The 26,581-nt window shown below is 36.7% G+C and overlaps 1 protein-coding gene across 2 annotated transcripts in view; it reads left to right on the plus strand.

Annotated features, from left to right (window-relative positions):
* MSH3 (mutS homolog 3) overlaps positions 1-26,581 on the plus strand; it is a 180,909-nt gene that overhangs the window by 108,499 nt on the left and 45,829 nt on the right. For both annotated transcript variants that reach the window (XM_082650995.1, XM_082650996.1), the window contains exons 17-19: positions 1,997-2,113; positions 7,558-7,665; positions 13,409-13,520. In XM_082650995.1, coding sequence (XP_082507121.1) covers positions 1,997-2,113; positions 7,558-7,665; positions 13,409-13,520 — 337 coding nt within the window. The remainder of the gene's footprint in view (positions 1-1,996; positions 2,114-7,557; positions 7,666-13,408; positions 13,521-26,581) is intronic.

Below are 26,581 nucleotides of genomic sequence, written 5' to 3' on the forward strand. Positions count from 1 at the left end.
TGCTTTCCATGGCACATAGTTATAATAGCTCTTTACATGTTCTTTTTTTTTTTTAAGTTATATCATGAATTGATGAAAATAATCAGAAACAAAATTAGAGAACCGCGTTGAGACCCTGCCTTTTCTCCTTGGTTAGGCATTAATCCCCAAGAGGGGACTCTTTTAAAGAAGTGGTTTTATCGAAGTGTATTTCCTCTTGTGAGTAGCATCGTTTGTGAAATATTTATTACTACTGTTAATATGTTTGCATGAACTTGAGATGAAAATACTACATTTGCCTAAGATAGTAGAAGAGGGACTAGTAGCTGGTGATGGTATGAAGGAACTCTATGTTAAGAATGGAAGGAAATTTTAACATTATTTTGACATGATGTGTGAATGATTATGAATTTTAATTATTATTTTAATTAAAAAAGAAAACTATTTATTATCCATGGCCACTATCAAAGGATCCTGAAGGCACAGTCATGGGTTTCTTTACCCTTGATACCATCCTTTTTTTTCCTATGTTACCAGAAGCTATAATTGAATTTTGGGTATTATTGATTTTAGGGAATGTTTCCTCATTTTGCAGGCATTCTTTATCTGTTTTTGTCCTGTGCTACAGCTAATGAATGGTAATATGCTTTGTGAAGAGAAATTACTAGAAATCATGTTAGTGTATCTAGAACAATCACTAAAATGTCTCACTAAATGAGTTTTGTCAGAAGAGAACTATGATAAATATGTTTGCATAGAAATCTAGATGACATACTTTAAAAGCAATAAGCAAGGCATAAATCAGTGCCAGCGTCTTTTGAACATTTCAATGATGTAAATTGAATGAATAAATAAGACGGTATGGGGGAAGTTTCACTGTTATTTTTTATCTGTTGTTTAGCTATCAGAACCTTGACAGGAATAGGTTAGAATATCAAGTCAGATTTCTAATGTGAAAGGCTCACCTATAATCCAATAACTTGCCAAATTAAAGGTAATTGTGACAGCATGTTACAGGAGTGAGGGTGCAAACAAAGATCAGGATACACTCTGTCATCACCTGCCTATCACTCAATCTTGACCTTTTCTTCTTAAAGTTCCCATCATAGTAATAGCATCAATAGCAGTAATCCCCACCACCATGGGACAACTCCTAACATTGAGTACTAATGACATAGGTACTCTGCTAAGCACTATCTGATCCTCTCAACTGTACCTATAAGGTAGATATTATTATTATCCCTATTTGATAGATGAGGAAGGTTTTTAGTTTAGAGAAAGCCAGTTTTATTGGCCCAAAGTCACATAGCTAGCAAGTAAGTGGCAGAGTTGAAGCCTTGGTCTGGATTCTCTGACTGGGGACCCATAGCATCCCCCATTGTGTTCTGCAGCTTCTTGAGGAAGAAGCAGAGGTGATATGCAAGCCCAGAAGAGGAGTACATGATATTTCTTCCCATCCAGGGTCACTGTGAATCTATAGTTAGATCATGAAGAACTCTTCTTTGACTGCTTCCTGAATTAATACATTGCTATTCTTTGTAATGCTTTTTTTTTTCACTGAAATACTTTAATCATACAAAAAAGTATAAAATATAAAAAATAATACCACCCTCACCAATATGTCCAACTCCCCGCTTTGTTAGGACTGCCTTTGTTATATTTGCGTCTGATCTTTTTTTAAAAAAGCAAGCATTTTCATTTAGTATAATTTAAAGAAAAAAGCTCTTTACTTATGAAACAGAAATTCTAAACTTTGACTTTGCCATATGGATATAACTTGAAATGAATTTTAAAAGCTTCCTGAACAAAGTCCTGTGAACTTCAAGTATTTTATTTACAGCAAAGATCTTTGGAGTCAGTAAAGTTCAGGATCATAATTGAAGAATGTTCTGTATTTACAGCTATTTACTTTCAACGCTTATCAGAGAACAATAACTACTTTAGTTTTCTGAAGTGATGGCATTACTGATTTCTTAGTAACCTTGATTTCCTATTTATGTTTTTTCTTCTCTTCCAGCACAAAAGCTGTGAGCCGCTTTCACTCTCCTTTTATTGTAGAAAATTACAGACATCTGAATCAGCTCCGGGAGCAGCTAGTCCTTGACTGCAGTGCTGAATGGCTTGATTTTCTAGAGTGAGTTTACAATGAAAAATATAATCTGACTTTTTGCTATGAGAAATAGACCGGAAAATCTTTCCATCAAAAAGAAAAGTAGAGATTACTGCTTGTGACCTGCCATAAAATAGTTGAGTACATGTGTTCTCTGATTTTATTTTTAATCCTTTGAAATGTAAGCTCATTTTAGTCTTTAGTAAGAAACCAAATATACTTTATTGTTACTGTACTAACATTTTGTTGCTAAGAATGTTTAGTAGTGTCACTTTGAAATTCTACCTTGGACTTTGTTTACTTTTCTTATATAAAGGCTTAACATTTTCAGAGTTGGACAAGTATGGGTTAGTTATTTTGTTTTTATCATTGCCATTTAATTTTTTTCTTATATTTTTACATCCTTTACATTTTCCCCCTAACTTTGTAATTTGAAAAATTTTACATCTGTGGGAAAATTGAAATGAAGATCTATATACCCTTCACCTAGGTTTATCAAGTGTTAACATTTTGCTACATTTGTTTTATATCTCTCTCATACACTTTTTTTTCCTGAAACATTTTAAAGTAAGTTTTAGACAGTGTAATACTTCACACCTAAATACTTAAGCATACATCTTCTAAAAATAAGGACATTTTGCTTTGTAATCTTACACCATACCTAAGAAAAATTAATATTAATTTAAGAAATATTGAATTGCCTCAATTCCCCCTCCCCCCATATTTAATTTTTTAATTTTTTTTATTGAAGTAGAGTTGATTTACAATGCTGTGCCAATCTCTGCTTTACAGCAAAGTGACTCAGTTATACACATATAGACATTCTTTTTTCATATTCTTTTCCATTATGATTTATCACAGGATATTGAATATAGTTCTCTGTGCTATACAGTAGAACGTTGTTGTTTATCCATGCTGTATATAATAGTTTACATCTGCTAATCCCACACTCCTAGTCCTTTCCTCCCCCACCTCCCTCCACCTTGGCAACAAGTCTGTTCTCTATGTCTGAGTCCTCCTCCCCCATATTTAACAAAAACTTTCACATGTTGCATTTGGTTATTATGTTTCTTTAGTGTATTTGAATCTAGAATAGGCCCCTACCTTTTTGGATTTTTATGAGATTTTTTTTTTTTTTGAAGAGTCCTGCCTTTGTCTTAAAGAGTGTCTCATTCTGGATTTATTAATAGTCACGTGCTCATATTTAATTTAATTTGCTCGTGTGCTGGTAAATGGTTAACAGCCAACTCTCTGGAAGAGTAGTAGTGTGTGTTTGATTTCTGTTGTGTCACTACTCCCACCTGGACTGATTGCAATCTCCTGCTGGACTGGATTGGGAAGAGATGTGCACAGCTGAGTTTCAAGAGTCAATGGGAGCTGGCTCCAGACCACCACACATCTAAGCACTTTATATATGTTGGCTCATTATTCCTCACAAGAACCCTATTAGTGAAATACTGTTATCATCCCCAGTTTACAAATGGATAAAGTGAGATGCAGAAATGAAAAATAAGTTGCTCACAACAAGGGTAAGGATTGGAGCCCAGATGCAACCCAGGGTATCTGGTGGTAGGGTGTGTGCCCCTTACCATCAGGCTGTAGAGCCCACCCATGGTGAATCTATCCATGGGCATCAGTCTAAACAGAAATCTTTCTCTTTAAAAACTTGAACAGTATTCAGTGAAGTCTTCAGGGAGCTTTACTCCATTTAAATTAACCAATCTGACAAGTGGAAAAAAAGGAACAAAAAAGATAATATGTCAGTTTTTAAAAGGTAATAAATTGGTACCGTCTCTTGTTGCCCAGCAAAGTTTTGAATTATAGCATCAGAAAGAGATTTTGTTACCGACCAGGGTTTTTGGCCTCCTTAATCAATAGAAATTGATCAGAGGCCAGACAAGAAGTTCAGGCAAGGCTTTATTGGGGCCCCTGCTGCAGCAGGGGGGAATGAGAACAAGCAACAGGTTCCCTTGCTCGCTCAGGGGGGCCAAGCTCGTTCCTTATACGGGGTGAGGGTAGGGGTGTGGCCAGGGGTCAGGCCGGAGGGGTGGCTTAGGTGGCTTGCCCACCCCTTAGGTGATGTTGTGAGCTAGGGGCGTGTGCAGCGCCCTGCTTTTGCTCCTGACCCCGTGCTTTTGCTTGGGGCTCTTCAAAAGTGACAGTTGGGTTTTTTGGTCTCTTTGTGTCTTTTGTCCAGAATTTGCCCCAACTGGGCATGTGAGCAGTTAGTTTTGGTCCCATATAGTTCCTTTGTATTTTGTTGCTCGAGGAGAGGTTTGTCCAGGTGTATATCTTTGGAGAAGTGTGTGTGTGGGGGTGGGTGGGGGCGTGTGTATCGTCTCAAATATTAAGTGATTAATTCTGGATGATGAGGTTACTGGAAATTTAATGTACTTTGCAGATACATGATATCAAAAGTTTCTATAATATACATATATTACTTTCAAAATGAGAAAAATATGTTAAATTTTTTATCTTAAAAAAGAGTATTGGCTGAAATTTAGCTACAGCATTTGCAACTAGAGCCCCAACTTGAGAATAGCATTGATTGTTATGGCATACTGTTTACTGAGGTGCCAGATGGTGTGAATATAATGTCATTTCAGAAATGATTAACCTCATTGAACGTGACACCAGAGGATTGAATACCAGCTATACAAAGTGTTTTTGTCTCTTACTGAGATACTAACAGTTGTCCATTAGTCACATTACTTTTTATCAAAATATCGTAAGAAATCAAGGCTGTAACAAAGTCTGTGAATAGAACCCTCTCTCAAAAAACTGTCTCTTCTTTTGTGTTCTAGAAGATGGGCTGTGGATATTGAATAATCTCAACTGCAAATTCTTTAAAAATTGAATTATAATACCTCTCACACAGTCACTTGATTATTTTAGAAATTCATTTGCAAATAAAAATATCCTCCTTTTTTATTAACTTCAGATATCATTGAGCAACATTTGATAGTAAACATATGATGGTAAACTGTCATAACAGCTTTAGAACACAAGTGTCTTAATCTTCTTCCCATGGACCCACCAATATCTTTTGACCAGAAATTAAATCACAGTGTTTAGGTGAAGTTGTTTGGTGGCCTAGTGATAAAGTTGCACGTTGTTATGACATAAACCCAGTCTATCAGATTGTTATCTGAACTGCCCATTTTTCAGCTTGTCATTTTTCTAAGTATGAATGATCTCTTTGAAATTTGGCGAAGTGTAGCAAATAGACAAAGACCGAGAAGTCAAACAAGGCTTCTTAAGAATTATGAAGTTATGATGGTGATGTTTAAGGTTTATGATAGTTTAAAAATTTTTTTTCACATGCCTTATTTATACAATTGACATGAAAAAGAACATTGTCATCCGTATCAAAATAATTACCTTCTCTCTCCTGCCTTTTTTGTTGTTAAACTGAAATGGTACTGACTGAGAGTTATGTTACTCATTTCAATCCCGGAAGTTAGAAGGTCATCAGGGACAGTTACCCTCAACCTAAGGCTGTTGGGTAGTGGCAAATTAGGGTTTTAGTAGCCTGGACAGGACTTGAGAAGAATGGAGTGAGAGTAGGAAAAAATTGGCTGCTTTTTTTTTTTTTTTTTTAAGTGCCACAGGTACTTTGACACTCAGATCCAGAGAGGCAAGAGCAGAAACATCAAATGTGGCTGCTCTCTGGCAAAAGAGAGAGTGCCAGGATAGGAAGACCAGATGGGTCAGTAGTTAGAATTAGGGACAGAATCAGCCACAGTCCAAGGGATAGATGAGTGGTCAGATCTAAAATTGAAGCCAGACCAGAAATGACAAGGCCTGATCACGGGGCAACCACTCAGGAGTGTTACATCTGTGCATCACGTGGCATCTTCAAAACTGAGTTTTGTTTGTTTGTTTGTTTGTTTTTTGCGGTATGCGGGCCTCTCACTGCTGTGGCCTCTCCTGTTGTGGAGCAGAGGCTCCAGACGTGCAGGCTCAGCGGCCATGGCTCATGGGCCCAGCTGCTCTGCAGCATGTGGGATCTTCCTGGACCAGGGCACGAACCCATGTCCCCTGCTTCAACAGGCGGACTCTCAACCACTGCACCACCAGGGAAGCCCAAGAGTCATTTTTAAGATGAAAACTTGGTGCTCCTGTCTGATGGCAGGGGCCAGTCTCCTTTGTGCTTGGGATTTTGCACAGACTTCTAATACTGTTAGTGGGATTCATGTTATTTGTTTTGATTAACTTTAATTCAGGGAGAAATTGATAAATTGTATTCATTATGCTCCATCTACTCAAAGAAGTTTAAAATATACTGTAATGTAAAGATATATTTTTCAGTTCACAAATTTTTCAATTCACAAAGTTAATGCAGAAATAAAACTGGATATTTAACGTGTCGTTTCTAGTATCTGAAAAAGTCATTTACATAGAATAATCTAATATTAATAAAAAATCAGAAATTACAGATTCTAAAAGATCAATACAGTATTATAGTAATAACTAATCACATAGTAGCTTAATCTGGATGTCATTTTCAAGCTAGGAAGCACTCTAAAAACCTTTGGATTTAAGAAGCAAACAGACTAAATCTCTGTTTCTGAAACCCATAGTACAATACAGAAATATTTTTTAAGAGAAGCATTCAGCATAACAGTCATCACTTTTGTGGGGACCTTCTTTAAAAGGGTATAAGGGACTCCTGTGACAAGAGATAATGGAATAATCTAAGCAAAAAAAAAAAACAAAGAGAAGGAAACCCCCTGGATACATTCCTATATTTTTTCTTGAATAAGTCTTTCAGTAAAGTCTTTTAAGCTTTTAGATCACCAGCTACTTAATTGGCCAAAGATTTGAGTCAATGGCAGACCTATCGAAAAACAAGTCTAAGGTTTAATTTCTATATGGATTATTAATAAGACAACTGACGGTTACTGAAAAAAAGTACCTTTCTTCTTGCTTGCCTTCAATGAAATTCATTACAGTGTCAACTCTATGGGCTAGATGTTAAATAAGTAAATCAGATGGATTTGGGCTCTACCATCGAGAAGTTTCCAGTCAATGTGAGAGAAAGATAATAAGACTGTTATTCCTAGTTTGGATGATGCTGTGAAGGAGAAGCACAAAGGGAGACTGACCCATTTGGCTAGTTCATGACATTATTTAAGCTAAATGAAAATGATCACTACATTAGTGTTCATTAGGTCTGAGTTGAGGTGTCATGGTCAGATGAAATGTGCAATAAGGTATTAATAGTAGACATCTTTTGTATAGAAACTTTTAAATATATATATTTCTTTCCAAGTGAAAGAAAAAGAAGCCTCAGTCAAGTTATTAAACAGAAAAGTAGTTCACTGTAATTTCCACCTTTCTTAACTGCTAGGTATGCCTGGTTATTTTGTTTATGCTCATCTAAGCTAACAAAGTGATTACTTATTGTGCAGCTTTTACAGGTCTAAGAAATCAATTTGCTCACCTTGTTGTTGTTGTTTCTGTAGGAACTTCAGTGAACATTATCACTCCTTGTGTAAAGCAGTACATCACCTAGCAACTGTTGACTGCATTTTCTCCTTGGCCAAGGTCGCTAAGCAAGGAGATTACTGCAGGTAATGTGTTTTTTCATTTCTCCCCTTTTCCAGTGCTTTAGAACAGATAGAATTATTCAATTAATTTCAGTGTTTTTATTGTAAGGTATTAAAATTACTCAAATATGTTGAACTCTTGGTAAAGCTGAATGTCATACACATATAGCTTGATTTAAGAAATTCCTTTCTTGCTGTACCATTGAGTGCAGTGAAAGCAGATATTCACTATAACTAGAGGGGAATGTTACATATTTCAATTTTTAGGTTTATGTGGGTGACATTTTCATAAAGGAGCAATCCTTTCATTTGTTAGCATTCACTGGAACACTTTATGATATGTTTAACTTTATAATTATAAAAGTCTCATTTAAATATCATCTAAATCAGATATGGGGGAGAGTTAAGGTATGATTCATTTTGAGGCAAATTGCACTCAGTTGCTCTTGCTGAAGTCCAAATCTTAAGCATCAGCTAAATCTTTGACTCAGTGCTCTATCCTCTAGGCCCACTGGGGCACAAGGGTCCTGCTTTCCTGACCCACTGGGGTGGCAGTCCTGTTCCTGTAGATTTGCTTGGCAAAGGTTGGGCCCCTAGGGCTCCAGGCCACCCAGCTGCCACGGTGGCTCTGTGCCTGGGCCCTGCCCATGAGATAGGTCTCTTTGGTGGCCCCACTTCTGCTGGTGCTCTGTGCCTGAGCTCACTCTAGCAGCTGCCCCAGACCGGAATTTTGCACTGGTGGCTCTCTGTGACTCCTGTGGGCATTGCCCTATCGGGGGCTCTGTGGGGTCTCTTTTATAAGAATACTAGCCCATTCTTGAGGGTTCTGCCCTTATGACCTAATCATCTCTTAGGGGCATAGTTTTGAATACCAGCCTGGTTTTTGACAACTGACTTTAAACAAGTTTCGTAACCTGTCTGATCCTCAGTTTCTGCATTGACGAAATAATACCTGCCTCTTAGAAATGTTGTGCAAATTAAATGTGATAAAGACATTATGAAACTTCTAAGCAGGACCAGGTAGATGATAAACACTTAATAAACAGCAATTGTTACTCACAGATGTTTATTCAAAAATCAGAAAGAATTAAGTATTGTAAAAGTTTTTTGTCTTTAATAAAAAATATCTGAGCCTAAGGGTTTTTAGTATGTTTCATACCTATAATAATTTATTTTTTTAAAATCATTTTCCATTTTCTATCAATTCGCAATCTTGTCTGTCTCTTTGAACATGGTAAGCATAGTTATCTTAAAGTCTGTGTCTGATGATTCGAATATCTGTAGTCCTTGTGGGCCTGTTTCTATTGTCTGTTGTTTCTGTTCATTTTCATTCATGTATCTCCTTGAATGCCTGGTTATTTTGATTATCTTGTAGGCATTGTATTTGCAAAATCATTTGTAGAAATAATTTGATGTTATATTTCTTCTGAAAGAGTCACATCTCAATACACTAACGTCTGGCATCACTTAGTCCTTATCAGGGCTTGAGGTGATTCAGAGATTCAAAGGCTCAAATATTCAAAGGTTCAAAGATACAGAATCTGCATTTCTCACTTCATATGCACTCTTATGCCTGATGCACAGCCTTTGGTATCTCAATCCAGATTAAAGCTGTCCATAGTGCTCAGTGTCAGCTGTTCCCTCAGTAATTGGCAAACAGTCTCCCTGACCCTCAGTTCTACCCCAGATCCTGCCCTGGTAATTCCTTGCTGTCCTGTTAGTTGTCAGGAGCCTTCAAGTAGCTGTTTTCTGTACTTTATCCAACCTCTTACTTGTCCTCAGTACGATTGTTCCAAACCACCTCTTCTATCAGTAAGACAATTTCAGAAATGTTGCACACTAAAATACTATTCTAATTGGATACTATATATTTTATATTAAGAAAAATCCACCTGAAAAATTTAAATGAAAAATCACGCCATAACCTTTAAGTAATATACTCAGTCTCTTTTTTAGCAGCCATAAAATTGAGTGTAAATAGCCATGAAATAGGAAACGTTTATCTAAAATACCTTTTAAACTAGTACTTAAGTATCTGAAGTTTATACTTTTTTTTCCTTAGATTTCCAACTTGTTTAAAGATTTCAGTGCATCTGAGTTATTGCAGTTAAAATTGATTATTTGGCTTCATAATTACAGTCTCTTCTTTCTAAATGCTATTAGGACACTTTATTCACTAGAGTCTAAATCTTTATGCAGAAGTTCTTATTCTAGGTCTTTCTATCCAATTCGTATTCTGGACATTATACTGTTTTATTAATATGGATTATGTTTTGTTTCTCTGGGGCATTTAAAGGAGAATGATGCAATTTTAAAAATATAAAATAAGTAAATTTGTTCAAGTTCAATGTTTCATTCTTTTCAGGCAGAATCCAGATTTTCTCAGTTCTTTCTCTTCAGTGCCACAAAATGCCCTCAACATGATCTTCGTATCTTTCTTGCTGTAACTGTCCTGTCCTAGTATATCATCTCAGCTCTCTGAATAATCATTTGCTTCTTACTATACCAGGAAGTGTTTTGTCATTATGTAATTTTGATAGTAACAGAATAAGTCAGTGTAGATTTTAGAGCAGAAAAAATCAAATTTTTATTCTAAAGTGAAAACCTTCCTGGGAAATCATATCAATGTCATGAATATATGTTGATTTCACTTGGCAGAGCACTTAGAATTTTATTTTAAAACTGATATTGCTTATAGTTGGTTTCATCTTTTTTCTTTTACAGTAGATTCATAACCCATTTAGGTAAAAATTGTATTTTAAAATTATACCCTAAAATTCAAAAACTGTCCTTTTCTTGTAATTTTAAATGTCCTTTTCCAAAGGATGATTTCGAATTGTTTACTCAGAAGATACTTTAGTGACTTTCTTTGAGACATGTGAGTGTACATTCTTGGGGTTTTGTTAGCCAGATATATTTAAGAAGAATTTAAGTATTTATTTAGGAAAGTAGTATTTCTTGGTGTTTTGAGTAAGTTCAGAAATGTGCTTATATGTGAAAGTTCTGAGTCTAAGCACTTGAGGAGGTCATTGATAGGATGTTAAGATGAAAAAGACCAGCAAGTGGCCAAGAAATTGATGAAAAGACGTTCAACCTTAGGAATCAGTGATTGCAAATTAAAGCAATGAGGTCACACTGTTAAAAATTAGAAAGTTTGATAATACCAACTTCAGGTAAGGGTATGAAAAGTCACCTTTCATATCCTGCTGGTAGGAGGGGAAATTGATACAGGTATCTCATCTGTTAACAAATACGCATACCCTATGCTTTGGAAATTCTGCTTCAGGAATTTCCTCTGGCTTAGAGAAACACCTGGAAATGTGCACATGCACACGTATATATGGGTGTTCATTGGAGCATTGTTTATAACAGTGAAAATCTAGGCAGTCTAAATGTTCAGCAGTGGAGAACAGCTAACTTATTATTCAGCACCTTCCAAAGCATGCTGAAGTTCTGACAAGGAATGATCTGTCATCTTCTGTATTCCATGCCATCAGGGTTCACTGGACCTAATTTCAGCTTTGAGTTCTTTAAAGGTCTTCCAAAGAACAAAGAGACAATTTACCTTTTTTTTTTTTAAAGGAGAATAAAATTTATTCTGTCTTGCATTTACCAGATGGGTCCATTGGACCCTTTTATAAATCAAAGATTCATTTGGGGATCTTTAATGATTTTTATCTTGCTTATGTCTGGAATGCTTTACTCTTTTATCATCCTAGGAATGATTTCATCACTGTTTATCAATTTTTCCCAGTATGCTGTAAAAGTCTAAAATAAGAAGGAAGCTGGAGAATGATGATGCAAAATTAAGATAGAAAGCACTGTCACGTCATTCTTCATTTTTCTCATTGTATTTTCTGAAGAGTTACATCATCTTTCAAGAAGGTATATAAGAAGATTGGAGATGCCACTCTTGTAGTTTGCTTCTAACTTTGAGGCTACACAGTTGAGAACTCAGAATTTTTCATTTCTCACCCATAATAGCAAAGAGAAAAAAAGTGATGGGAGACATTTCATTGTTACTAGGTTATTCAAAAGATGAATGTGAAGGGAAAGATAGCAGTGCTCTAGATACTAATGATGGTGGTGAAATTTCTGGTGTAAACAAAATCTCAGATTATGAGTGTGTGGATAATAATATCCTAGGTGCACTGTCTCCAACTCAAGAATTAGTGTGTGAGTAATTTATTTGTGAGGGCAAAATGAAATGTAGTATTCTTATCCAGTTTGTTATTCCAAAGGAAACACACAGCATGCAATACTTAGTGACAAGAAACGGGACCATCCTGTTTTGCTAAAAGGACGTCTGGGAGTATTCTTTTATGATATTTGTGCGCTAAAATTTACTTGATGCTGTTTGCTGGTGGATAGGTGCTGAAGGCAGGAGATTGAAAGAAAATCGATGATATAAAATAAAAATACTCATTTGATTGATTATTCTAATTGTATTTATAAAGGTAAGTGCAAAAATGTTTTGCAGTTATGAAACAAAGAAGATGGCTTGTCTTCTCTTTTACAAAATTATGAGCTTTAAAAGATTTCAAAAAAATTCTTCAAACAGTGCATTTTTTTTTCCAAACAGTGCATTTTTGTTGCAAGTGGTAAAAGAATCAGAAATAATGATAAGCTAAAACCTATTAGAAATGTATTGAAATCTAGAATTAGTATTTATAAATGAATATGGTCCAGGTGCATGCATGACAGCTTATGAACAGTTATTTACATTCACAGTGTGTTGCCCATTCCAGGTATATATGCCTTCAAAACCAGGAAATAGAGAATAAAAATTTGAGATTTGCTGTATTTGAATTCTTACTAAAATTTGTCATGATTTTTTTCACTATTCTTTTATTTGCATTTCTACATATTACTTGTAAAATGACTTAGAAATACTTAAAAAATAAATGAAAGATTCCATTGGACCCATATGGTAAATGGTGAAATCTGCCTTTTATATGTATTGAGGAATATTAAGGGAGAAAAAAAGTAGTTGTGGAATGATATCTTACAGTATGATTTTTTTTTTTTAAGAAGAAATCACAAAGCAATACAATCAGTGTATATAAACTTAAATGCAGAGAAGAAGGTTGGAAAGAGTAGACTCCAAACTGCTCTCAGTGGTAACCTCTGGGGAGGAGACTGAGAGAAGGACAGTGCTCACAAGAGCTTGGATAGATAAAGCTATAGATAAAAACAGAAAGATAAAACCGTAAAAATCAAAACCAGCAAAACAAACAAACATTTTTTATATCAAAAAAAGTGAAAGATACTAAAGACCATATAAAGATGTTTTAATTAAACAGAATATGAAACTTTTAGGTCCTTCTGTCCCCAAGTCCAACACACAATTTTTATTAATGTAGTAATTAAATCTAGAAATAATTTTGCCTGATTTTCTTTATTTTGCTTATTACTAAAAATGATTTAAGTAGCAATGATCTGAACTGTAGTTTCTGTTAATGAAAATATTTTAGAGAATAGTAGAAAAATAAAAAGGATCTCATAAAGGTAGTTACGGAGCTATCGTAAGACTCTGCTAAAGTTTGTGCTTCAGAGCACTATAATTATAATTGTCTTTCCAATTCTGATTCTGCAGTTGAAATTTAAGTTTTATACTCAAAGACATTCTGAACATATGTTCTTAAAGTCCATGTTTAAGGTTTTGTTGTGTGTCTGACAGACTGGCCACAAAAATTTTCATGCTCTTAGAGATTTTTTTAAAGCCTGTTTCCTTGCCTTGTAAATTGAAACATGCTTCTTTTCGCAGACCAACTCTACAAGAAGAAAGGAAAATCATAATAAAAAATGGCCGGCACCCTGTGATTGACGTGCTGCTGGGAGAACAGGGCCAGTATGTTCCCAATAGTACAAATTTGTTGGTAAGTACCACATCATGGCCAAAAATAAGTGAAAGATGATAACACTAATCTCAAACTTTTAAATACCAAATAATGTTTTAAAAATTTACATAAGTTTTACCTTAGGCTTTAAATCAACTAATCCTTGGCTGTAGTTTTATATTCACCACCAAATATGGAATCAGTGCTATTTCCAATGAAAGACTTATCTATAGAGGGAACAATTTAGCAACTAAAGGATTAGCCTTAATTAGTTATCCTTGGTAATCCAGGGAAAATATTTTATATTTATAAATGCTCGCAGATGCTAATGGGGTAGAATCATGCCATGGTTTTGCAGATTCCTGTTGGTGTATAGTATAGGCTTTGTCTTGTGCTCTACTGTTTTCAAACATTCTGTTAAAAAATCACAGATGCTTCAGCTGATTTCAATGATAAGAATTTTTGTTATATGGGCTAGAGTTCTCTTATACTACATTAATGATTTAAAATTTCATTTTTAACACATACTGACTGATTTCCTATTTGTATGTCAGTATGTGATTTAACACATACTGACTGATTCATTTAACACATACTGACTGAGTTCCTATTTAGCCCCAGGTAGTGAAGCAGAGTATTAGGACAGAGAGTGGGAAGCAAGACAGAAATACCCCTGCCCTTAGAGAGCTGGTGGTCTAGCAGAGAAGATAGTTTATTACAATACAGCTTGGTCAGGCTAGGGTACAGGAGACCAGGTGTCATGGAGCACGTAGTAGGTTGACCTAACCCAATGTAGGGGGAGCATTTGCGAAGTTTCCCAGGGATGAAATACTGACTGAAGAGAGTGAGTCACTGCAGGCCAGGAAAATGGAGAGGAGTATTCCAGGTCAGAAACCAGCATGGTAGAGTCTGGGAGTGAGGCAGGGTGGGTTCAGGGAACTGAAAGATGTTGAGGAAGGTTGGGACATAGAGTGTAAAGAAAAAAGTGTCAGAAATAAGGAAGAGGCCAATTTGTTTAAAGCCATGTTAAGGAATTTAGATTTTTTTTTTTCCCTAAAGGATTGAGAATACTAGCAAGAGAATGATTAAAGCTGGGGAAAAAAGTGAACTCTGTGTGTATGTGTGTGTGTGTGTGTGTTAGTGTGTTACATAGAATTACATTGTCAAAGATAAACAGAGCTGTATACTACCTCACACTAATTAAAGTGGCAAGGGTGGTTTTATTCAGTAATATTATTGCATAGGGAAAAGAGTCCAGCTTGAACTGAATTCAACTTCAGTTTGTACAGAGGTGACTGGGTGTCTTAAAGGGAAAATGAGGGAGTAGGGAGGAGTGGTGGGTGTGGGCAGGTTCAAGGAAGTGGGAACAGAAAAATTGAGAAAGGGGTTTGGTTAGTGTGAGACCCTTCTGCGTTTATTAACTGGCAACTGTTGCTAATACCCTCCCACAGGGACTGAGAAGGACAGTGAGAGTTATCTCCATGAATGTTTGCATTTCAATGAATGTTTGCATTTCAATGTTTGCATTTCACGCAGCTCTAGGTGGTAGAAGATTTACCTCTTAGAGGGGCAGAGAAAGGATTTATAATTGCAAGCTTTCTGAAGTAACTGCTCTAAGAGAAGGTTCGGGGTCTATCTGCCTATCACCACGTTTTGGCTGGAACAAGTACAAATTCTCTCTTGGCAGTGTTGTGCTTTTGTAGGCAGGCACTTTAAGGGGGACTGGGGTCATCCCAAGAATGCAGCCTTGAGCAGTTAGAAGCTCTGCTGGCTTTTGTTCTGGTCTCTTAGTGGGGAGGGTAAGTGAAGTCATTTGTGCTGAGAGGGTTGCAGTTGTTATAGGCCAAGGTTGGGGCCTAGTCAAGAAGAGGGCTCAGAGGAGCCTGACTAGAATTTAGTCAAGGAGGGAGTCTTTGTCAGCACAGAGGAAAATTATCTGGTGATGAGATGAAAGAATTAATATGTAGGGAATAGTTAAGTGAGAGAGATTGTATCAGAGAATGAGATGCCTGACTTCAAGATTTCAGAGGTAGTGTTCTGGGTGAGGGCAAGATTCTAGGTATGGCCATGGAAGGTGAGTAGCGGAAGTGGAGAAGGTCTTCGGAGATGAGGAGATCAGGGAACAGCATTTGAGAAAAAGGCAACCATATGCACATTGAAATCATCTAAAACAACAGGATTTGTAGTGGAAGGTGAAGGTGGTCCAGGTGTCAGAGATTGCGAGGGATGGAGACTGGTGACCTGGAGGTAGATGTAGATGCCTGTGGTGAAGACAAGCAGAGATGGTAAAGCCCTGAGGAAGCAGATATGGGAGAACGTTTGAACCCTGAGATACATGTGACAGGATGTGGCAAAAAGCTCATCCTTGAAATGAGAGGACTGCAGGGGAATAACAGCCAGCTTTCAGTCTAAGTCAGCGTATGAAGGAAATGTTAAGCAAGGAAGTTAGAAACATAGAACTATTGGGGAATTTTTCAGAGGATAGTGAGAAAATTGAAATGTAGGGGAGCAGTTGGAAATTAGATCAGAGAAAGGAAGCCCAGGAGAGCAAGGGAGTTGGGAATATCACAGAGTATTCCATCTTGGGCTGTGAGCAAGGGTGACAGAGATATGAGCCTGGTGAATTTGGTTGACCACAAGGGTGGTGAGTGAAAGGAAATGCTTCAAATTACATCAAGTTTAACGATACATTCTGATATTGCCGACTAAAAAAATGCATGCACAGTGTGAGAGTTGTGAGTTGAGTTTTATGTGGGACAAAATGAGGACTATAGCCTGGGAGACAGCATTTCAGATAGCTCTGAGAAACTGCTCCAAAGAGGTGGGGGGAAAGGTCAGTGTTACATATGACTTTAGTGAAGGGGGTGTGTGTGGTGAAGTACACGTTTTCGCGGAGGCTTGCTGCTAGTCACGAGGAGCAGATGTCACTGTTAATGATTTTAGTGCTTTTCTAGATATGAGGAGATGCAAGAATTGGGCTCAAAATGTCCTCCTGAAAACATCTAACTATCTGAAGGCCTGTTCTGCCAGTTTTTCCCAGAGCACAGAGTGCCTTATTCCTGATCTCCACCCTGAAATCCTTCCAGGATGTGTTGAAGGTCAGCGGTTACAGTGGTTTGTGACTTAGTCCTTGTAGAGGCAGATGGCAAGTGGCAATTTTTCGTTGGCAATATCATCCAAAGACTTGTAGGAGTACATAACCAGATCCCCAGTGTCTGTAAACATGTTTATTCTCATTAGGGAATTTGTAAGTTACTTAATTTATCAAACCAAGTTAATAAGTACTTGGAAGTACTTATTACAGGAAGTCTCTGTGAACATAAGAATTTCTTTTTCAGTTTCCATAATACCAGTAGGGTGTTACTTTTCTTGAGAAAGTAATAGAGTTGTACCATATAGTACCTTGGTTTACTTATAAATCACTTGAAACATCATTTCCTGTTGTTATTCTCATCCCCCAAAACACCAATCAAGTATGTTATTCTTGACATTGAATTTGTTTTTTCCTTTTTTTATTCTTTTTTTCCCCCTCTTTTAAGTAACGTATTACACTATTTAAAAAAGCAAGATTTGAGAAACTAAATTAGCCTAATTACAGGAATGTTTCAAAGAAACGTTGAACTCTTACTTTTAAATTTTTACAAAATAAGTGGAGTGATTTATTCCAGCAAGCACCTCAGAATATTCCAGAATATTCATTTCTTTTACATATGCTTTTTCTAACTTGAGTAGGAGTTGATATAGAACTGTTGCTATGGTGAAGTGCATTCTTTTTTGCAGGGTATAAATTTCTATATAGGGATACTGTTGAAAAAGAACTTACTATGTAAAACTCAATTTTAAATATTTTATAGGTGTTAATTATAAAATACACTCTGAAAATAATTTCCTGAAAGTCAGGTGGCATCGTTGCTTTTGATAGTCATGTAATTTTAAGAAATGGTCTTTTGCACATGTAATTATACTTTTCTGGATTCTGTATTATATGAACTCATTGTAATGCTTCTAAACAAGCCAACTTACTGCCTGCTTTTCCTCAACCGGTTTTAAGAATACTCATTTTTTTTCACATTTCACAATCTTGCATTGATTTATGAATTTTTTACTAGCATTGTTTTATGAATATTTTATTCTTACAGATTTTGACACAGTTACTTTGTGTCAATATTGTGCTTGATTTCAGGCTTACAAAGAAGAGACACGATACCGCTCTAATTTGGTGGGAGGTAGATCCAATTAAATTAACACTGATGGAGTACTTATAAAGGCTATGAGGGAACTAACGGATTATCCAGTAGAGAAATTGGCAACAGACTTCAACAGGCATTTCAAAGTACAGGATATCCGAATGGTCAATAAACAAACTGACATTTTTTTTTTAACCTGCTACATTGGATTTTCTGGCAGGAATATAACAAAGAATCAAATAGAAAGGAACTGTGACTTTGAGGTGCTTGTGGGACATTTGGTGGAGATCCCAAGGTGAAGGTGGATATAAAAGCCAGGAGAGAGGGCTGAGCTGGAGTTAGGGATTTAAGAATCATCACGATGCATGTACAGGGAGTTTAAATTCTGGGTCTGTCACTCAGGGAGATTGTATAAAAATGTAAAGAAGGCTGAAGAAAAAACCCTCTCAGGCATGGCATAGAGGAGTCATTTCACTGAAAGTGGGTTTAGCTGAACAGAATTTTTCAAGTATCTTTTAAATATATCCCTACCTAATTTTTAGCATTCAGTTATTGTTTCATCTGAACATCAAAAAAAATAGAAATACAAAAAATTTTAAAAAACAAGGTGTATATTCCTTTTTATCCTTTAAGACCTGGCTCTGCCTCCTCTTCTAGGAAACCTTGTTTGACTTCTGCAAGCATAATTGAAAGGAATACGCTTTTAAACCCTCCCTTTTTGGTTCCCTTCCCTGACTCATTACATAATCTGAGTATTTGTAGACTTAGCAGCCACCGAATCTGCCCACCTCCAGTTTATTCTCCACTCTGCAGCCACAGGGCTTTTCCTAACCTGTCATATCACTCCCTTATTTGAATTAATGCTTAAAATTCCAGTCGTATAGTTCCCAACGTACTGCACCACTAAGGGACTTGGCAGATGGTCTTCCCTCTGCCTAGAATGTCATCTTCCCCCACACCGTCCGCACCCACCTCCCACACACCCACCTCCCACCCCACATGCCCTCCAGCTCCTGCTTTTCTTTAAGTCTGGTCCTGGTGTCACATCCCGCACTAAAGCTTCCCTACCAAAGCTGGGATGGGTACCCCTGTCACATACCCACAACACTCTGTATTTCTCCCCAGTTTAGTCTTTATGCCACTAAATTGTAATTGCCTTTTTTTGGTTTGTGGTTCCCAGTGGATTATAAGCTTGAAGAGAACAGGGACTTTGCTTCTCTGCTTTAGTTATAATCCTACTGTCAATCACGGCTCTCTGGCACGTAGCAGGCATCTAATCAGATTTGTTAAATAAGGATTAACTTGAAGTCTTGAGCAGTCTCCAAGTCTTACTCCAAATCTGTGCTTTTTTCTTCTTCACAAAATGTTATTTTTCAGGATGTTATATGGGAAGTTCACAACTTACACAGTAATTATACTGTAGAACTAGAAAGGGACATTAGGGATCATTTAGTGTAACCACCTCTTCATACTTGTGAGTAAACCAAGGCCCAGAAAGGGGAGTTGACTGCCAGGGGTTAAGTTGAATAGTCTTGAACTATTTCCCAAAACATGAAAGTGTACTAAGGCAAGCCAGTGCTTTCCAACCTTTTTCACTTCGCAGCACACCAATAAAATGATGCTAGTGCTGGTACACTGGCATAAAACGAGAAGGAAAAGGTTGCTCAGAGCAAAAGGAGGTTGTCCTGGGAGCTCTGACTGCCCCAGCTCCACCTGCCACTTTGAGGGTCAGCATCTTGGAACACCTGTAACCTGTGAAGCAGACCAAGACAGTTTGCCAAAACATACTGTTACCAACCAGGGTTCTTAGCCTCCTTAATCAATAGAAATTGATAAGAGGCCAAACAAGAAATTCAGGCAAGGCTTTATTGGGACCCCTGCCTCAGCAAGGAGGAGCGAGAACAAGCAACAGGTTCTCTGGCTCACTCAGGGAGGCCAAGCTGGTTCCTTATATGGGGTGAGGGTAGGGGGTGTGTCCAAGGGATGGGCTGGAGAGTGGCTTAGGGGGTTCGCCCACCCCTTTGGTGGTGCTGTATGCAGGGGGCATGCTCAGTACCCTGCTTTTGCTCCTGGCTCTTCAGAAGTGGCAGTTCGGTTTTTGGTCTCTTTGTATGTTGTTATCCAAAATTTACCCCAACTGCGCATTCATGCAGTTGTTTTTAGTCTCACACAGTTTCTTTGTATTTTGTTTCTCGAGGAGACGTTTGTCCAGGTGCAAGCACTGGAGCAAAGGGTCCCAGGTCCCAGCCTGTCTCAGTACTGCTTGGGAAACGCCACCATAACCCACAGCAGTCTCAGGATTGTTTACTTTTTAAACCAAATGACTTCGTAATGGATGGATTTTTTTATAGCAGTCCAAGGTGGAGTTTTTAGTTCGTGGTTTTTTTTTTTTAATATAAATAATATAACTTTACCTTTTGGGAGGGAGAAAGGGAAAAGTGTGGTTGGTGGCTTCTAAATTTGTAAGAGGGAGGAAAATGAGTCAAATACGCACAGCAGGAAGATTCCCAGGAAGTGCTCGAACCCTGTGGATCTCTGTCACCCAAGGGAAATCCACAGCCCAAGTATTCTAGAGTGGGGCAGGATGGTCACTAGAATCCTGGTCACAGTTTCTTACCCTGAGATCAAGAAGGTGCCTTAGAACCTACTACTATGTGGGCACATAGTAGGAGCTCACATATTTGTTACACGAATGATACTTGAAACTAGTCAAGTTGAGGTAGTGTGGGAGGAGAGCAAAGACCACAAACTTTCCATTTCTTCTCTTCTCCCAGAACAAATACTCCCAGAAATGCTTGTTTTGTCTATATAAATGTTAAAAGTAAGAGTGATTACAATAATGTGCATACCCTGTTGACTTTGTACCTAATGACAAAGCAGAGCAACAATAATGCATACCATAAAATATGTTTGAGTTGTAAGCTTAATTTAATTCTATGGCCAGATTATTCTCATGATTCTGCTATAAATGTGTTTTCTTTTTAATTGAAGTTTAGTTGACTTACAGTATTTTATTAATTTCAGGTGTACAATATATTGATTCAGTATTTTTATAGATTATTCTCCATTTAAAGTTGTTACAAAATAATAGCTATATTTCCCTGTGCTATACAATATAGCCTTGTAGCTTATTTATTTTACACATAGTAATTTGTATCTCCTAATTCCCTACACCTATCTTGCCATTCCCCTGTTCCCTCTCCCCACTGGTAACCACTAGTTTGTTCTCTATATCTGTGAGTCAATTTCTATTCTATTATATTCCTTCGTTTGCTTTACTTTTTAGATTCCACATGTAAGTGGTAACATAAAATATTTGTCTTTGTCTGACTTATTTTTCTAAGTGTAATACTCTCTAGGTCCATCTACATTGTTATGAATGGCAGAATTTCATTCTTTTTTACGGCTTAGTGTTATTCCATTTTATATATATGTACCACATCTTCTTTATCCATTCATCTGTTGATGGACACTTAGGTCTCTTCCATATCTGGGCTATTGTAAATAATGCTGCTGTGAACATTGTGGTGCATGAATCTTTTCAAATTAGTGTTTTTTTGTTTTCTTCAGATGCATACCCAGCAGTGGAATTGCTGGATCATATGGTAGTTTTATTTTTAGTTTTTTGAGGAACCTCCATACTATTTTCCATAGTGACTACACCAATTTACACTCCCACCAACAGTGTAAATGGGTTGCCTTTTTCAGCATCCTCACCAATATTTTTTATTTGTAGACTTTTTGATGGTAGCCATTCTGACAGCTGTGAGGTGATATCTCATTGTAGTTTTGATTTGCATTTCTCTAATGATTAGTGATGTTGAGCATCTTTTCATGTGCCTGTTGGCCATCTGTATATCTTCTTTGGAAAACTGTCTATTCAGGTCTTCTGCCCAATTTTTAATGCGGTGGTTTGTGTTTTTGATGCTGAGTTGTTTATATATTTTGTATATTAATTCCTTATTGATCATATCATTTGTAAATATTTTCTCCCATTCAGTAGGTTGTCTTTTTGTTTTGTTGATGGCTTTCTGTGCTGTGCAAAAGCTTTTAGGTTTAATTAGGTCCCATTTGTTTCTTTTGGCTTCTGTTTCTTTTGCCTTAGGAAACTGATCCCCAAAAATACTGCTATGATTTATGGAGTTTTATGATTTCAGATCTTTAATCCATTTTGAGTTTATTTTTATATATGTTGTCATAAAGTGTTACAATTTCATTCTTTTAAATGTAGTTGTTCAGTTTTCCCAGCACCACCTATTGAAGAGATTGTCTTTTCTCCATTGTATATTCTTGTCTCCTTTGTTGTAAATTAATTGATCATTAGTGTGTGGGTTTATTTCAGTGCTCTCCACTCTGTTCCATTGATCTTTGTGTCTGTTTTTGTGCCAGTACCATGCTGTGTTGATTACTGTAGCTTTGTAGTATTGTCTGAAGTCTGGGAGGGTGATACCTCCAGCTTTGTTCTCTTTTGTCAAGATTGCTTTGGCAACTAGGGGTCTTTTATGGTTCCATATAAATTTTAACGTTATTTGTTCTAGTTCTGTGAAAAATGTCATGGGTATTTTGATAGGAATTGCATTAAATCTGCAGATTGCTTTGGGTATTATGGACATTTTAACAATATTTTTTCCAGTCCATGAACACGGGATATCTTTCCATTTCTTTGTATCACCTTCATTTTCCTTCATTAATGTTTTATAGATTTCAGAGTATAGGTCTTTCACTTGGTTAGGTTTATTACTCGTTATTTTTTTTCTTTTTGATGCGATGTTAAATGGATTGTTTTCTTGCTTTTCTCTTTCTGATAATTCACTGTTGGTGTATAGAAAAGCAACTGATTTGTTTATATTAGTCCTGTATCTTGCAACTTTACTGAATTCATTTATTAGTTTTAATAGTTTTTTGGTGGAGACTTTAGGGTTTTCTATGTATAGTATTATGTCATCTGCAAATAGTGACAGTTTTACTTATTTTCTTCCAATTTGGATGCCTTCTATTTGTTTTTCTTGTGTGATTGCTGTGGCTTGGTCTTCCAATATTATGTTAAATAGAAGTGGTGAGAATTGGCATCCTTGTCTTGTTCCTGATTTTAGAGGGTAAGCTTTTAGCTTTTCACTGTTGAGTATAATGTTAGCTGTGGGTTTATCATATATGGCCTTTATTATGTTGAGATATGTTCCCTATATACCTACTTTGAGAGTTTTTTATCATGAATGGATTTTGTCAAATGCTTTTTTTGTGTCTTTTGAGATGATCATGTGATTTTTATCCTTCCTTTTGTTAATGTGGTATATCACATTGATTTTGTGAATATTGATTCATCCTTAAGCCCCTGAAATAAATCCAACTTGATCATGGTATATGACCCTTTTTATATATTGTTGGGTTTGGTTTGCTAATATTTTATTGAGGATTTTTGCATCTATATTCATCTTAGATATTGGCCTATAATTTTCTTTTCTTTTTTTGTAGTGTCTTTGATTTTGGTATCAGGGTAATGGTGGCCTCATAGAATGAATTTGGGAGTGTTCTGTCATCTTCAGTTTTTTTTGGAATAGTTTGAGAAAGATAGGTATTTGCTCTTCTGTGTATGTTTGGTAGAATTCCCCTTTGAAGCCATCTGGTCTGGACTTTTGTTCACTGAGAGGTTTTTTAAATTACAAATTCAATTTCACTACCAGTAATTATATGTTCAATTTCACTCCTAGTGATCATTTGTTCAGATTTCTTCTTGATTCAGTTTGGAAGGTTGTCTCCTTCCAGAAATTTGTCCGTTTCTTCTAGGTTGTCCATTTTGTTGGCATATAACTCTTCATAGTATTCTCCTATGATTTTTTGTATCTCTGTGATATCAATTATTATTTCTCTTCTTATTTATTTGGGCCTTCTCTCTTTTTTTTCCTTAATGAGGTTTATCAATTTTGTTTATCTTTTCAAAAAATCAGCTCTTGGTTTCATTGTTCTTTTCTATTTTGGGGAGGGTGGTTGTCTCTATTTTATTCATTTCCTCTCTGATCTGTATTATTTCCTTCCTTCTTGTGGCTTTGACCTTTGTTCTTCTTTTTCTAATTCCTTTAGATGGTAGGTTAGCTTGTTTCTGTAACATTTTTCTTGTTTCTTGAGGTAGGTGTGTATTGCCATAAACATACCTCTTGTAGCTGCTCTTGCTACATCCTATAGATTTTGGAGTGTTGCATTTCCATTTTCATTTGTCTCAAGGTATTTTCTGATTACCTCTTTGATTCCTTCATTGATCCATTGGTGTCTTAGTAGCATGTTGTTTAGTCTCTGTGTGTTTGTGTTTCTCCCATTTTTCTTCCTATAATTGATTTTTAGTTTCATATGGTTGTCATTGAGAAATGCTTGATATAATTTCTACCCTCTTAAGTTTGTTGAGGCTTATTTTATGGCCTAGCATGAGAACATTCCATGTGCAGTTGAAAAGAATGTGTATTCTACTGTTTTTGCATAGAATGTCCTGTAGACAGCTGGTCTAATGTGTCATTGGAGACCACTGTTTCCTAATTGATTTTCTGTCTGAATGATCTGTGCATCCATGTAAGTGGGTGTTAAGGTTCCCTACTATTATTATATTATTGTCAATTTCTCCTTTTATGTCTGTTAGTATTTGCTTTATATACTTAGGTGCTCCTCTATTAGGTTCATATATGTTAGTGAGTATTATAGCCTCTTCTTGTATTGATTCCTTTATCACTATATAATGCCCTTTTTTGTGTGTTTTGTTATAGACATTGTTTTAGAGTCTGTTTTGTCTGATATAAATATTGCTACCTCCACTTTCTTGTTGTTCTATTAGCATGAAATACCTTCTTCCCAACCTGACTTTCAGTCTGTGTGTTTCTTTAGCTCTGAAGTAAGTCTCCTGTAGGCAGCATATAGATGGGTCCTTTTTAAAAAAATCTCAGTAGCCACACTATGTCTTTTGACTGGAGCATTTAGTTCATTGACATTTAAATTGATTATTGATAGGTATGTACTTATTGGCATTGCCATTTTGTTACTTGTTTTCTGGTTGTTTTTGTAGTTCTTCTCTGTTCTTTTATTATTTTAGTTGCTTCCCTTTTGGCTTGATGATTTTTCTTTGTGGTATGCTTGTGTTCTTTTCTCTCTAGTTTTTGTTTACTTATTGTAGGTTTTTGATTTGTGGTTACCTTGGGATTTATTTATGTTGACCTATAACTATATCTACTTGTTTTAAATTGGTAGTCATTTAAGTTCAAACACATTCTAAAAGATGTGTTTGAACAATTTTTTACTCCCCTGTTAGAGGACAGTGGGAATGAAAAGTCCCACCCAGGGCTTCCCTGGTGGCGCAGTGGTTGAGAGTCCTCCTGTCGATGCAGGGGACACGGGTTCGTGCCCCGGTCCGGGAAGATCCCACATGCTGCAGAGCGGCTGGGCCCGTGAGCCATGGCCACTGAGCCTGTGCGTCCGGAGCCTGTGCTCCACTACGGGAGAGGCCACAACAGTGAGAGGCCCGCATACCGCAAAAAAAAAAAAAAAAAAGTCCCACCCAACTGAGAAGGCATCCTGAGACCAAACGATGAGGCAGGCAGCCCCATATAATCAATGTGTCAGTTTATTATAGGGTAACTTACTCACAGGGTGCAATTGGGATTGAGGAGACAGTGATACGGAGGCATTCGTAGGTGCAGTCTGCACTGCCGAGGGACCATTGAGACAATTTTATAATTGACCTAGGGTGTGGGGGATAGGTGTTTGGAAACAGAATGTGCATTCCTAAATTAAATTTATGAATGGGTAACTAGTCTTGTGGGCACTAGGAATACATCAGTGAAGGTTTTCATCATTGTTTGGGGACTAACAGAGCATAGAGGCCACCTGATCCTAATTATTATTAAACAATATCTGTTAACTCAAAGCCCTTAACGACAGAGGAGTGATTTACTGCATAGTACAGTCCTGGGTAGTGTCAGTGGAAGGACAGGAGAGACTCTAAGGGCCCGAGATGGCATCAGTTAGCCTAACAGCTATATATCCCCTCTCCCACATTTTGTGTTTTTGATGTCATATTTTACATTTTCATGTTTATCCCTTTACGGTTGTTCATTGTAGTTATAGTTCCTTCTACAATTTTTTGTCTTTTAATCTCATACTAACTTATTTGAGTGGTTGATCCTCAGCTTTTGCCATATATTTGCCTTTACTACTGGGATTTTCCTTCTCTATAGATACTTACTTCATGTTATAGTCTCTTCCACTTAGAGAAGACCTTTGAACAGTTCTTTTAGGGTAGGTTTAGTATTGATAAACTCTTAGTTTTTGCTTGTCTGAGAAGTTCTTTCTCTCTCCTTCAGTTCTAAATGATAATCTTGCTAGGTAGGTTATCCTAGTTTGCAGGTTTTTCTTTTTCAGCACTTTAAAAATATCATACCACTCCCTTCTGGCCTGCAAACTTTCTGCAGAAAAATCAGCTGATAACGTTATGAGGGTTCCCTTATATATGACTGTTTTTCTCTTGATGACTTTAGAATTCTCTCTTTAACTTTTGCCATTTTAATTATGGTATATCTTAGTGTGGGTCTATTTGGGTTCATCTTGTTTGGGAGTCTCTGTGCTTCCTATACCTGATTATCTGTTTCATTCTTCAGGTTCAGGAAGTTTTCAGCCATAATTTGATCAAATATACTTTTGACCCCTTTTTCTCTCTCTTCTCCTTCTGGGACCCCTATAATGCAAATGTTGGTTCGCTTGATGTTGTCTTAGAAGTCCCTTAAACAGTTCTCAGTTTTTAAATTTGTTTTTCTTTTTGTTCTTCTGATTGGGTGATTTCCATTATTCTATCTTCCAAATCAGTTGTGCATTCTTCTGTATCACCTAGTCTGCTATTAATTCCTTCTAGTATGTTTTTCATTTCAGTTATTCTTAAGT

This window comes from Grampus griseus, assembly GCF_964374135.1.
Source record: "Grampus griseus genome assembly, chromosome: 3".
Taxonomy (NCBI): domain Eukaryota; kingdom Metazoa; phylum Chordata; class Mammalia; order Artiodactyla; family Delphinidae; genus Grampus; species Grampus griseus.